At 39.0% G+C, this 14,353-nt stretch overlaps 1 protein-coding gene across 2 annotated transcripts in view; it reads right to left on the bottom strand.

Moving 5' to 3' along the window:
• Window positions 1–12,350, bottom strand: part of ptch1 (patched 1) — a 50,379-nt gene extending 38,029 nt beyond the window's left edge. For both annotated transcript variants that reach the window (XR_006155448.1, XM_019066176.2), the window contains exons 1-2: window positions 11,791–12,350; window positions 9,945–10,137 (exon numbers count right to left, since the gene is read on the bottom strand). Coding sequence is in view for 1 of the 2 variants with exons in the window: in XM_019066176.2 (XP_018921721.2) it covers window positions 9,945–10,137; window positions 11,791–11,958 (361 nt within the window). In the remaining variant the exon portion in view is untranslated. The remainder of the gene's footprint in view (window positions 1–9,944; window positions 10,138–11,790) is intronic.
• Window positions 12,351–14,353: the final 2,003 nt, after the last annotated feature.

The raw sequence follows: 14,353 nt of genomic DNA, 5'->3' as shown, positions 1-14,353 counted from the left end.
CACTTCACAGAGAAAGACTTCACTATTGTTGGAAACGTCATATTACGATCTGAACCTCTCCAGAGACGCACGGGTTCTGGGGTCACAAATGGCCTTGCCTCGGGTGTGAAATGTACACCAAAAGAAAATGTGTGCGAGAGAAAGAATGACAGAGAACAAGAGGTGAATTCAGTCAAACATGACTGCAGGTGTGTTTAAAGCTCTTTAAAATACAGCACGAATGTCTAATCCTGGAGATCAAATCTTGAGAAAAGGCCCATGAACTGCATCAACAAGGACAGGTGTAGATAAATTCCAATTGCAAAGAGATACAATCTTCTAGAGCACAATATTGAACCATATGCGTTAATCAATTAAAAAAACATTAGGATAAGGACTTGAGAACCAGTTCTTAATAACATAATATTCTTATTAATGAACCAGCCAAAAAGACTCATGAAACCAACTAGAAATCTATGAATCGGTCGAAACAGTTCTTGAATAGCAAGTCATGTCCATTGCAATGTGAAAGAATGCATGACAACGTACAGTATACAAATTCAAAATATTTATTAATAAGAGCACTTTTCACAAAAAAAAAAAAAAAATATATATATATATATATATATATATATATATATATATATATATATATAAATCTAGAATGAATGAATTAAATTGAATTAATCTGAACCAGAAATAATAATCTTCTTAAAACTTTGTAAAATAATAATAATAATAATAAAATAGGCTATTATAAAAAGTAGTGCTGTCAAACGATTAATTGCATCCAAAATAAAGGTTTTTGTTTACATAATATATATGTGTGTGCTGTGTATATTTATTATCTCTCTCTCTCTCTCTCTCTCTCTCTATATATATATATATATATATACACACACACACACAAATACATGTATGTATTTAAGAAAAATATGTTATGTTTACATATTAAATATATTTATATATAATATAAATTTATGCATGTAAATATTTTCAAATTATACTGTATGTGTGTGTATTTATACATGCATACATAATATACACAGCACACACACACATATAGCATGTTTTCGAAAACCTTTATTTTGGATGCTTTTAATCGTTTGACAGCAGCACTAATAAAAAGTAATCATTTTTAACATCATTTATTATTACAATAATTTAAAAGTTTTATTATTACAACATTATGAATTTCAATTATGAATAATAACAAAAACAACAACAATATTAAGCTGTTTCAGGATATGATCTCTATGAACATAAAAATTAACTCTGCTCATCTGATCAGATGTTCCTTAAGAAAAGCTGTAAAAAAGCAGCTGATTATTTGTAGATATCATGATGAAGCAAAAAAATTCCTCACAGTACAACAAAAGGCAACACAAAAGTGCAGTAGCTAAGACACCTATAAACAAATCACAAAAAAATCAACAGATAATCTTTTTCGCTAACTAATACGTTGATACTTTAGACAGCAAAAACAAGTTTAAATCTAAAACCAAAATTTTTACATATTTGTCTACAACCCACAGGTGTGTAATGGGTGCGGAGCAGCATGGAAGCCAGTGAATGTGGTGTGCATGTCAGTGTGTGTTGGTGCCTCCACTGGGCCCATTCAGTTTGTTGCATAACATTAACCCTTGAACCTCCCTTTCACGAACAGGGGGAGCTTGCATTGGAAGGACTCTCCCAATGCCCTGAGTTTTCAAGTGGTGCATTACTATTCTCGCCATTCAGCTGCAGAGTGGCTTTTGAGTGGCCGTTTCAGAGGGGTGTGAGGGGTTTGGTACAAAAGAAATGCCCCACCCACAACTCCCCCCCCTCCCCAACCTCCACCACCGCCAAAACTACTGCATCCAACCCCTTCAAGATCATGACATAACTTCACTCTACTGCAAGCTCCCCTACCGCCCACCACTTCATCCTGCCGACTACGCCAATCACGCGGCTGGAGGGCTGGGAGGAACGGTTGCTGGGGTCGCACCATGATGGGAAGGTGTGGCTTATGGCGGCTTTTTTAGGTGGGGGGGTTTGGAGGAAGGGGCTGTGTGTGGTAATGCCGGCACAGGGAGGCACTTTTTATGACTGTGTTGCGGGCGGGATTAGCTGGATTAGACTCCAACCCAGAGAGACCCCCTGTGGTCGCACGGAAGTTTCTGCACAGGGTCATACAGCATGAACTCTCTCCCTCGCACAACCCGCTCAAGAACAAACCGCAGCACACTGCAACCAGCCCAGTCAATGGCAGACGGCTTCGACATACCACCAACCGGCACTCTCACATCTAAACCAATGTGTTTCTTTCGTACGAAGAAAATCGGGGGATTCCAGGGAAAAATAAGTTGCTGTTTCTACACACCAATTTTAATAGCGATACAGATAGGTAGCATTTCTGTAAATAGAGTTGTAATAGCTCCATACATTGACCTTCACCATACTTCACTTTTCCGCCTTTTGCAGAGAATACACGAATGGTGGGAAAGAGGGAAAGTGAAAGTGAGAGAAAAAGAAAAAGTGAGGGAGAGAGAGAGAGTCCCTGACCCGCAGCTGTAGCACAATGCCCCCGAGCAGCCTGTTCGACCCCTGACACAAATTTTACACCGCAGCTGCCATTTACTCCACACTGCATTACCATATGTATGGCCAGCTCTCCTCTAATTATGCTAATCACCTGTCCAGATCTGCCCCACGAAAAATGGATGTATTTAGCAGTCCGTTGCCTACAAATACAGCTTACTGCAATCCAGAGATGTACATTCAGAGGGGCCTGAATGGGTAGATTTTTCCACGTTGCTGGCTTCATTCAAGTCCCTTCCCCTTAAGAAAAAACTATTCAAATGAACTGGATCGCACTGCAACAAAAAGCATGGGGAAAAGTGTGTGGGTTGGTGCACGCTCAAGGTTGGGGGGTGGTACTGTGTGCGCACCTACCCAAACATTCGGTGAGTTTCGGCAAAATAAGATATCACTGGGACATTTCCAGTTTTGCCAGGGTTTTAAAATAAATAAATATCACTTGTTATTACATTGCTTTCTAGAATAGAGTTTTCTGATTGGCTGATTACAGGAGTCTGTGGAATAACCACCGCTACTCTAAATTAACTAATACCTTGATTACAAACTGCAACAGATGCACTAATCATTTCCATGATGGTCTTATATTTTTGTGCTAAAAATAAAACAATTTTAAATCCAAAAATCCTTCTTGGTTGCCAATAAAAACACATTAGCGAAAACCTCTAGCAGCTTACATCATGCATGTTTTAAAGTTTCACTTTTCACCACAAGTTTACAAATCCATTCCCAAAGAACTGAAAGGAAACTGGTCTAGGTGTGGGCTGAAGTATAACTTTGTAGCATCCTGGCCCATACGTATGAAGCATTAACCGAAACAGCAGATTGCAGAAAAACTGCCGTTCTAGCCAAAACACAAATAACATTACAGCTACTACACTCCCCTCCCCCTCTCGCTCTCTTTCGCTGAACTCCTCCGCCCCTCGGCCACAGAGAGAGGGAGGGGGGAGGGCCGGACCACCCGGCATCCATGGCAAGACTCTGTGTTTACATTGCTGCGCTTCACTCTGTAATACATCTGGCATCCCAGGGCTGGACTCCCAAGTGAAGGTGGGTGGAGGAGGGGGTGTCAGTGAGAGGAGCGTGGAACGGGGTGGGGGCTGAAGTGCAGCGAAACCTTTCGGAAGAAAAGAGAGGGGAAGGGGAGTCGGAGAAAGTGAGAGAGGGAGATAGAGAGATAGAGAGAGAGAGAGAGAGATAGAGAGAGAGAGAGAGAGAGAGAGTGCGCGCAAGTCTTTTCCGTCATTTCAGTGTCTCTGTTTTTTGAATAACACAGAGTGGAGGTATGCAGAATATAAACACAGGAATTGGAGGGCTGTCAGGATGCCGGTTGTGGATGGGAGTTGCTCCATTTGTATCTGTCTTCCCCACACTTGCGTCAGTTTTAAAACTGTCGAGGTTGCCGTTGAAGAAATCATGATTTATAGACAGTGTAATATATGATAATCAGATGTATGTTTGAGAAATTCTAAGTATTAAACAAAATGCGTGTACCTCGTACAACAGCGTTTGTGCTATAGACATGAAAGGCACCTCAAATAGTGTGGATTGTTTAGAAGACGTGCACTTTTTTGTTTCTAAGTGATCAGACTCACAACTTCCACTTGGTGAAAAAAGCTCAAAAGTCCTATAGAGTTACATTTGAGAAAGCACTTGAGCCATATAGGAACCAGAATTTCACAGTATCCACTTAGCAACCACCCAGAATACCCTAGCAGCCACATATTCAACAACAACACCCTAGCATTGTGGCAGTGAGTTTTGTACAGTCAACTACCAAAATACTATCATCAAATCTTTATTGGGGAACTGTTACATTAAACATCTTTAAACTGTCATCTTATGTGCTACCAAAATGAAAAGGTCCCTCAATTTGCATAGACTGTTAAAAATACACTGCACTTTTACTTTTCTAAGCAATCAGACTGACAAATTTCACCTGGTGGAGAAAACAGGCAAAAATCCCATAGAGCTTCAATTGAGAACGGGACCATTTTGATGGGACTAGAACGTCGCTGTATACACTTAGCAACCATAACTGTTTTTTTTTACAATACAAAAATAAATTTGCCACACAAAACGAGATGAAAGAAAGAGAAACAGTCTCATTCACCATTTAATTAAATGCATAAAAATGTAACTGACTGATGTATCATTCTGCCTTAAATCTCCTTATGCAAGCCATATGGATATGGAACAAAATTAAGGTAAGTGATCAGGTGTTTTATTTTTGGAAATAGTATTTTATTCACAACATTATCTATCTTAAAAATCAAAACAGTCCTGAGCCAGATCAAACATTAATCCATGCAAACAAACTATCATGTTGATGAAGCTTTTTTGTATTTTGTATATTAACTACTGTAACTCCACATTGGAGAAAATTACCATTGCTTACTTTAAAGCAATCTATTGCATAAAGTGTCATATATATGCTATATAAAGTGTTATAAATGTGTTGTGACGTGACTGAATTGCTGATTGCAGAGCTGGTGAAAACATATATCGCTATGATCAGATGCTTTCTTAACTGCTGTTTTTTCACCTCTGTCATGTTTGTCATGCTAACAGTAAACCGCTGTTTGCATATATCAAACTTATTTTTACCCCAGGGCGAAAAATGAAAAATAACTTTGCAGTGAGTATATAATGGCCTTTACACAAGACAACATTTTTTTTTTTTTTGTCTATAGTTTTGTAAAACTTTCCTACACTCTACTGATTTGGATTTGTTTGCACTCTGACAAATTCTTATAAGCGCCATGTTTTCTTACCTCTGGGAGAGCTGAATTATTGTTTGGCACTACAGCAACACACTGGTCAAACCAAATTATTATATTATATTAGATCAATCGACTATTCTACTAGGGCTGTGCAATTAAACGCATTCGACTGTCATGTACATCTCGTCAGTAAAGCCAGTCCTGTGATTAGTAGTAAAGCAGCATCACCTGCTTTCAGATTGAGCGGCTTTCACTACACAAAGCCGTAGTTCACTGACAATTAGGCAAAACTGCCCTCATAATCGCAGATGAATCGCATTCGATTTCGAACGCGATATCGTCTAGCTTGTCAGTGAACTACGGCTATATTTGTCTAGGCAACATTTTTTTCTTGTCGATAATGTCAACTAATCATTTGAGCCCTACTGGAAATCATGTAGAAAACCCTAGCAGCCAATCAGAATACCCTAGCAACCATACAGCAACACCCTGGGAATCCCCAACAACACTCCAGCATTTTGGCAGCGAGTTTTCCATAAAATGTAGAAATCTAGTCCATCTAAACGTAATCTATATTAGCCGTCACAGTTGCTTTTTAACTGTTTTCATAATTATTAGTTCTATTTTTATCTCTACAATGTTTTTACATGAAGTACTAAGGATTTAGGGCAGGCACGCAGACCCCAGTTCTCCAATCTTAGAAAGAAGAAACCTAGTTCAAACTTCAAACCCCTTAAAGCCCTCAGGGCTCCACATACATCCCTTACAGTTCAGCCATGTGTGTCCAAGCCTTCCTGAGCACATCCAAACAGGGAGAATTCCACTAGATCCCCATCTCTTCGCCACAATGCAGGGAGGCCACATTCTTTAGCCACTTCCTTCATATTAAAAGAGGACTTCTTCCCACCATGAACTGCAGGTTATACACCCCTCCACACCGCTAACTCTTAACTCTCCTCATGTTTCACTGGGAAACGGGGGGAGGTTTGTCAATATGTCCACACCTGTTGAATGCAAAGGCATTTTCAGTCTGTAATTCACGTCAAATGAAAGCATAAACACCTGAAGAAAGAAAATTAAATGGCTCTACTCATAAAACACAGTGAAAAACTTGATAAAGTTAACATCAAATCTGCACTTAAAAGACAAACAACAGATTAAAAAAAATTTAAATCAATCCAAGTTACACATCTTCCATTAACTGCACATTGATCACCAATCTAATAAATTCACACTGCCCCCTGCTGGGTGTATAAAAATATCTTGCTGGTTAAATTACTCATTTATTACCTTTAAATCGATCAACTCCTGGGTTAGCGTAGTAGTAAACCTTCTCTCATCATCGCTGGCGTTAGCTGGAACCCCTCACTCTGCACCCAGGTCACGTAGCCAGTATCAGATGAGCTTTTAAATAGTGGAGTCTCCACTCTATGACCTCACGTCCTAAGGGACGAAGCCTTGTGGCCCAGAGGCTCATGCTACCTCCCACACGAGAGAATGGGACAACCCAAACATTGATATCTCAATGATTTCACTGCGAGAGCGGTCCCTCTCAAAAGCCAGGAGGGAAAGGAGTACAGGAAGGCGAATGTTTACGTGAAACTGTTTTAATTAAATTCAGGCAGTGATGGTATTTATTTTATTTTTTTTAACTTGGAGCCTGTGATTTTGAAAACAAAAAAGATGGCTACTCATTTAATCTACAATAACAGCAAAGTCGAAGCCATTATTTTGATTTTTTTTTAAATAATCAAATAAAATACATTTGTTTTTTTATATTTAAATATATGTTTAATAAATTTTTTTCATAAAATACGTATATAGAAATATATTTATTACTCTTTCTGCACAAACCTGAAGAAGTTTGCTAGAGGTCCACAAATCTCCAAACATTAGCCTACAAAACATCAAAGCTACATTCATATCAGATCAGCGAGAGGATTCAGCCAGTGACTCGAAAGCTACGACTACATTATCTACTTCAATCATGTAACGCTGAAAATCTGTAGAGCAACCAAACTAATTATAATGGTTGGAGCGTAACAGACCTCAATGGCAAGTGATGAAAGCCAACATGAGATCACACTGAATCCCATTCAAGCTGAACTTAAGGGAGAGTAAGAGACAAGAGCTTCAACGAAGGGTCATTTGGAGGTCGCTAGCAAAAGATTGTTCCAAACGAAACATAAACATGCATCCTAATGGACGCTGGGCCGACATCTCCCGGCGCAGAACCTGGCCTAAACTAATCTATCTCTCAGCTGTGGAGTTTAATCTAAACAAACAGATCTCAATGTTACTGCATCTGGAAGCTGTCATGTGCTTCGACATGGGAACAACTGAGGTGTGAGTGAGTGTGTGTCCAGCAACCGACTGTCATACTTCATCTGCAAACCTCCTGCACTTCTTGGAAAGGAAATGTGGAAGTGACTAACAGAGATAAAACTGCAGAGAGGATAAAGCTCTGGGTAAGCGAGGTGTTTGTGATAAGCTTCACACAAAAATGACTATACTTTTATACTGAGAATATTTAAGATTAAAGATTTGTGACAGTCCACTACATGAAATATTCTGCATTAATGCAAAGGTTTCTCTCTCGAGGAGCAGACTGGGGTTTAAGCATCTAAGCTGCTACTGCATAAGGGTTCCAAGATGAGTCTCATGTAGGATTGACCAAAAAAATAATAATAATAATCTCAGAGATCCTGCACCTGCTCCATTACCATAGTAGCCTTGAGCAATCACTTAAGCTGCTCCAGGGGGACTGGAACTACAGCTAGTGTAATTTAAGTTCCATTGGATGATAAAGTGTCTGCTCAAGGGCAAATTAGTAATGTAAAAAAAGAAAAGAAAAGAAAAAAAGAGGCCAGTGAGATCATAAAGCCAATAAAACGATTCCCTTCTCTAGTTCTGAAATGAACAGTTCAAAAATGCAGAAATGCAGCTTTAAAAAACTTCATTTAATTCCTTAGATGGGCAGGAACATAAAAATACCTCAAATACTTTACCAGAGTAGTATATCAATATACCTAAATATCCTATAATAACACACTATATGAATATATTTTTCTAAATTCAATGATTTCCTCAAACATTAGGCCCACTCATTCAGCCCATATAGGCCTACCTCAGACACAAAATTAAATAAAGCCAACTACAAGGAGCAAACGTGGAGTCATGAATATTTCTTAGATATTTTTAGTTATAATTTAAAGTTAAGAAGTGTCAAAAGAACAACAGATATTTTATTTATGTGCCTAGTCAAGAACATTTTCTCAGAGGGAAGCAGTGCCTCCTTAAAAAAACTGAGAAGACATAACTTAGCAGTTAAGTAACAGTATAAAAACAATATCAATTAATGTAAAAATCGCTCATTTCTATAAGGGGGCTAACTGAAAAATACTGGGAAAAGTCACATGACAGGATGTATCTAATTATGATAGGTCAATTACTGTTGACAATCGGTCAATTATAACAACATTATCATTACAACAGCCACCTATCGTGCTCGAAAAAGGTTGGCAAACAGCACTGAATTGGTCAAAATGGTGTGAATTCATAAACCAGTTACAGAATAAACTGCTCAAACATCACTTCTTTCGACTTGAAACAGTGATCTACAACTAAATGAGACCTAAAAAATGTACAAATGTAAAGTATGTTTATAGAAATATTACAGTACTAGTTGCCTGTTTATAGTGTAAGGTAAACAGTGTTTCATGTTTACACAGTTTTTGGTTTAAAAGCACATCATGTAGAAATATAACATGAAAAAAAAAACACAGAGAAGTGACTGTCTCCACATTTCATAAATCTACCACTAACCACTGACTTTAATATCAGCCCTGGATAAACATAACATGGCATGTTTATACAGTCCAAAACACACTAAAAGCCAGCTCATCCAATTATAATAACTTAATATAAAAATAATGACTGCAAAACCATCTAAAAGGGAAGCCCTAATATCATCCCTGGTCTCATCAAATGTTCTTTAAACTTCAGGAATGTAGATCAAAGCAAAACGGCCTGTTCGCCCCTCCCCCTTCAAAAAAAAATCACCACCCACACTACGGCCAACTTCTCACAACTGACTTACTGATAAAATAAAACAACTTTCTTTTAAACTTTCTTCAAGCTGCCTGTGCGCTGCAGTCTGTGTCGGGTCTGGGTGCACGTTTCTGCCTGCAGTTCGCTCGGTTCCTACTGAATTTCTGAGACAAATCTTTTTGGAAAGTTGAACGCTGTCCAAAACAGGACCACACACAGGCTCTGTGAGCAGCGCGGATCAGATTCAACTGCTGGAGGCAGACACACACACTTACTCGCACACACTCACAAAATGGCGGCTATTCGTGTTAAAAACACTCACATTGTTGTCTAAATCATATATCCACTGATGTATCGAACTTGGAAACAATCGGCGCGCGCGCGCTATCGGGTTCCATAAACACACTGCGTTCGAGCGCGCGAGGCAAATTCGAAGTGAAAAACATTCTTTTCACGTTTCATCTGGATTTCAGCCAGATTTCTATACAATACACAATTCCTTCAGCTTACATGACAGACCCCCACCTCACCCACTGCTTCGGGTCTGCCTTTAGATTACACTTGCGGGGAAAACGTATTAGAAAGGCTTAAAGTACAAGGGAAACAGCTTCTTACCTTCTACCCAGAGTTTCTCCACGTCCGTCTCCAGATTAGCTGCCCTTAAGCCAACAGCAAAAGCTCCGAATATTAAAAGACCCACAACTAAAAACTTTCCGCAGTTCTTCTGTATGTAACAGCCAAGTTTAAACAAAAGTCTTTGAAACTTTGCTCTCAACCACAGCGGCGCTTTCCTCCCAATCGCTTTCCCCTACAAAACAAGAGAGAGCAAATATTAAACTCATCACCTTGTTAAAAACATTCAACTAAATTCCATCATTGAATAGTCATGGTTTTTCGGCTGAACTGCAGAAAATAAGCTAAAATTGGGTTTAAATAACTGTATTATCAGGAATCAACTACTTTCTTCCTTTGAAAGTAATTACTTGAAATGTATTAAACAACTAGATTTATATTTAAACAACACGACTCGAAGTCTTAAAAGTAGCTTCTCCACACTTTCAAGTACTATTCATGTCTGTGGCAAGCAATTTTAACATTTATTTATTACAAGTACTTATTTCTGATTACTAGTAAGTTACCCAATAATAACTTTTTCTGTGTCACAAGTAATAACTATTTATTAGATACTAGTAAGACTTAGTCCTTTGCAATTAGTCGCTATCCCAATAGTGACAAGTTGTTGTATCCAATGGCAAATTTGAATTCTACTGAGTATCTATTCCAGTATTACTTGTAACGATTCATTAGGTGCAAGTGTTTATTCTTTAGTCACAACTATTTCTTCCAGTTTCCTAGTACTAAACAGACATTAGTACCTATTCATTAGACACACTTGTGTCTTCAAGTTGACACTAGAATGATTCCTGATCTTACTAGTAAGATTTTGAATCAAATATGGAGTAGCTTTTATGACTGGTAATTACATATGACAATTAAAAAAGTCACAATTAGTCTTATAATGTTACAAGAATTAGACAGATTCAGGTGTCTTACAAATAAGTGCTAGAAAAGCTGGCTTATATACAAGATGAAAATTAACCATCATGTTTGAACCACAGATTTCCAAAGAATGCAATGGCAAATGCCACCAATAACAATAAAATTGTTATTTGTCATTATTTTGGATTGTGACTAGCAGCAAAAGAATGATGACTATTAACTAACAAACAGTTATTACTAATGAAACTGGAAAAAAAAAATGACTTCCTAGTAATAAATAATTACTAGTAACAAAAATAAATACCACTTAATTCCATTGACTGAATGTTAAAACGGCTTGCCATACTACTTGTAACATTCTTTTGGCTTTCAAACAGTATAATTCAATTGAGATTTCCACGCATAAACTAAACTTAAAACGGAGTCTTACTGCAATGTGTCAGACTGCATCCTTTGGACACTGTATTGGGGAAACAGGTTACAATGTCCAAAGCCATGCAATATCGGAGATGCACGTGGGTCGCATAGCTGAAGGGACGCGATGTGAAGTGATTTGGGAAGTGCTGCAGCCACCACAGAGGGAGTTACGACAATATTTGTGAACGGAAGAGGGCAGCCACATGGATCGATACTGAGCAGTACGGGACGAAAATTACTCCCCGTGTAGATCATATCTGAGGGGGCTTCAATCAGTCGGCTAGGGCCAACATCACTAACAAAACTTTAGACCCTTCGCTTTATTCGAGCTCAGCTTCTCGTCTGACATTCACGTTTACGATTACTGAATCGCGACAGATGGACATAGCGGGGAACTAACGCAGCGAATCCCTCGAGCGGCTACAGGTTGCTTCCCGCACAGACACCCCCATCGGTGCCGTGGCTATCCCGTTACCTAGCGACTTCACTAAAGTTAAGCACTTTGTCAGAGCATTCCCAACAAACGGGACACACATAAAAGCACCTCTGAAATCTGCTCCAATGCAAAGGCGGCATCGCAATAGCTCGGCCGCTGCAAATACTCCAAATCCGCCGCTGCGGTCCGATAGTTGCCCCTATTTCTCCGCGTTAACCTCGGCCGATCGGGGTCTCTGTTTTCCTGCTCGGAGGACACATTAACAGCCGAGGCCATGTTGCAAAGTCTGCGCCGAACGTCTCGTTATCCGCGCTAGTGTATTTCCCCGCGAGCGTTTAGTGATATCCGAAGAAAACCAAGTTTGTCTCTCGTTGATCCCAGATCCGCAAAGCACTTCATACTCCTGTTTGAGACGGCGAGTCAGAGTCTGCGCCTTCCATTCCAACATTTCGCGAATCTGGAGGTCTCCAACAATTCCCCACTTTCACGCCGTCCGCTGGAAAGTCCGCGATATCAGAAGGCGAAGTGGATGCTGTGGAAACGTCGATCCCTCGCTGGCTGAAGCATTCTGTGATCTATGTGGTCCCTCCTCAGGCCGCGCGACAAGGCGATCTCTGAGAGATTCAATAGATGTGAAAAAAGATCACTCTCCATTCGGAGACAGAGGAGGAGGGGCGTGGCAAAGCCGCTCGAAATCCCGCCCCCGGGGCTGTCAGAGGGCTGGGGTTCCTGGGCTCTGATTGGTTCCAGAAGGGCAAAAATTACTCAGCAAACACGACTATTATTAGCTGCTTAGCAACAGCTCACCAAAGTAGAGAGACCACCCAAGCCGCGAGCCCTCGTGTGTGCATCTCAAACTTCAGGGGAGTCTTAAAGAAGCAAAGCACACTTTCTGCAGGGTCCGAGCGCTGGGTCCGACTCGAGCCGCGTCCAAGCGCCAGAACAAAACTCCAAGAGCAGAAAAGCACAGGCGAGCCGTTTCTGGGGCAGAGGCAACACAATACTTTTCGACTTGTGGCTTTTCTTTTCTTTTCTTTTTCTTATTCCTTACTTTTGTTTATCTTTTTTTCTTGTCTGTTTCTTTGCTTTTTTGTTAGCTTTTCTTGATTGTTTCTTTCATTCATTCCTCGTGTCTCTTTCTTTCTTTCTTTATTTCTTTCTTTCTTTCTTTCTTTCTTATTGTTTGTCTTTATTTCTTTGTCATTGTCTTTCATTCTTTCTTCCGTTTTCGTATTGTTTTTCATTTTTCTTTCTTTCTTTATTGTTTCTTTTTGTTTCTTTGCTTTTTGTTTATTTTTTCTTTTGTGATTATTTCTTTTGTTTTTCTTGTTTTCTCATAGTTTAATTTGGTCGTTTTGCTTTCTTTTATGCTTTCTTTTCTTGCTCTTTCTTTGCACAACATACATTCAGAAGATTCTTTGTTTTTGCAAGAACTTATACCAACAAATAGCCTTTAAAATCATGCAAACATTTGTCATGCAAACATCATTTTCAGCCCAATAAAGACCTGTAGTTTTCTTCACCGATATATTGTTGCTTTGTAGTTGTGGCCATATTTAGCAAGGCAATGATTGATATAATTTAAGTTGTTAATTTCCTGAAGTTATAGTTATGATTAGCAGAGAGTTTTTGAACATTTTACTTTCATAAACATGAGTTGAGCGCTATCTAGATTACATATTTTTTGGATAGCTAATAAGAATTTTACACCTGTTTGTGTGTGATACATTCTACTTGTTTTCATACAGCAAAAATACATTAAACATAAATTTTACATTTGGCAGACACTGTTATTCAAAGCGATCAACACTTCATTGAAGATATTCCCTAATTTTATCGGTTCATGCATTCCCTGGCAATCAAACCCATAACCTTGGTGTAGCTAACGTCCAGCTCTACTCTTTGAGCTACAAGAATGCAAAATACATGAAACATAATTACAATCAATTATATTTACATCCTGTGCCAAATTGTAGACAAGAACTGTAAGTAATTGTGTACTTTACTTGTACTGACTTCCCTTTCCCATTCCCAGCTGGGCAGTTTGGATATTGGCCATACTGAGAGCACTGGCTCCTGGCTACAGGGCAAAGGAAAAATGCAATTAATGAGAGTTGTCTTTTATAGTGCACAGGTGGGTTACAGTTTTGAACAGGTCTGTGCCAAAACATGGGAATTCCTTGTCTTGCTGCCCTATTTCATCAAGTGTACTGTGTAAACATGACAGGTTTTATACTATGCATATCACACATCCAAAAATAGTTTATGACTATTGAGAATGAAAAATCTCTCGCACCAAGCCGCAATGCTGCTCTGCAGTACATCATGATTAGTTTTCCTTTGCATTATTGAATCTCTTACAAACACAAAGCACATTATTCAACACAAAATAATACAAAAATGAGCCACTATATACATTGAATGATGATTGGAGTAGTGATGTCATCAGTTTAGGAGACAATGGGAGGAAAACCTTGACATTAGTATGAAAATGAGATACATCGTTATGAAGAATCCTTTTGCTATTCCATCCCACCATCAGGAAATTATTCCAGCCATATTATTTTCCTCCAGAAAGAAAAAAAAAAACTGGACCATTAGTCATTAACTTCCTCTGCTGGATTCTCTGAGCTATATGATCTGTCCTGAGTGCTATGTTTCACTCAATCTC

Source organism: Cyprinus carpio, chromosome B8 (assembly GCF_018340385.1).
Source record: "Cyprinus carpio isolate SPL01 chromosome B8, ASM1834038v1, whole genome shotgun sequence".
Taxonomy (NCBI): Eukaryota; Metazoa; Chordata; class Actinopteri; order Cypriniformes; family Cyprinidae; genus Cyprinus; species Cyprinus carpio.
This window is presented reverse-complemented; position numbering and strand designations above follow the sequence as displayed.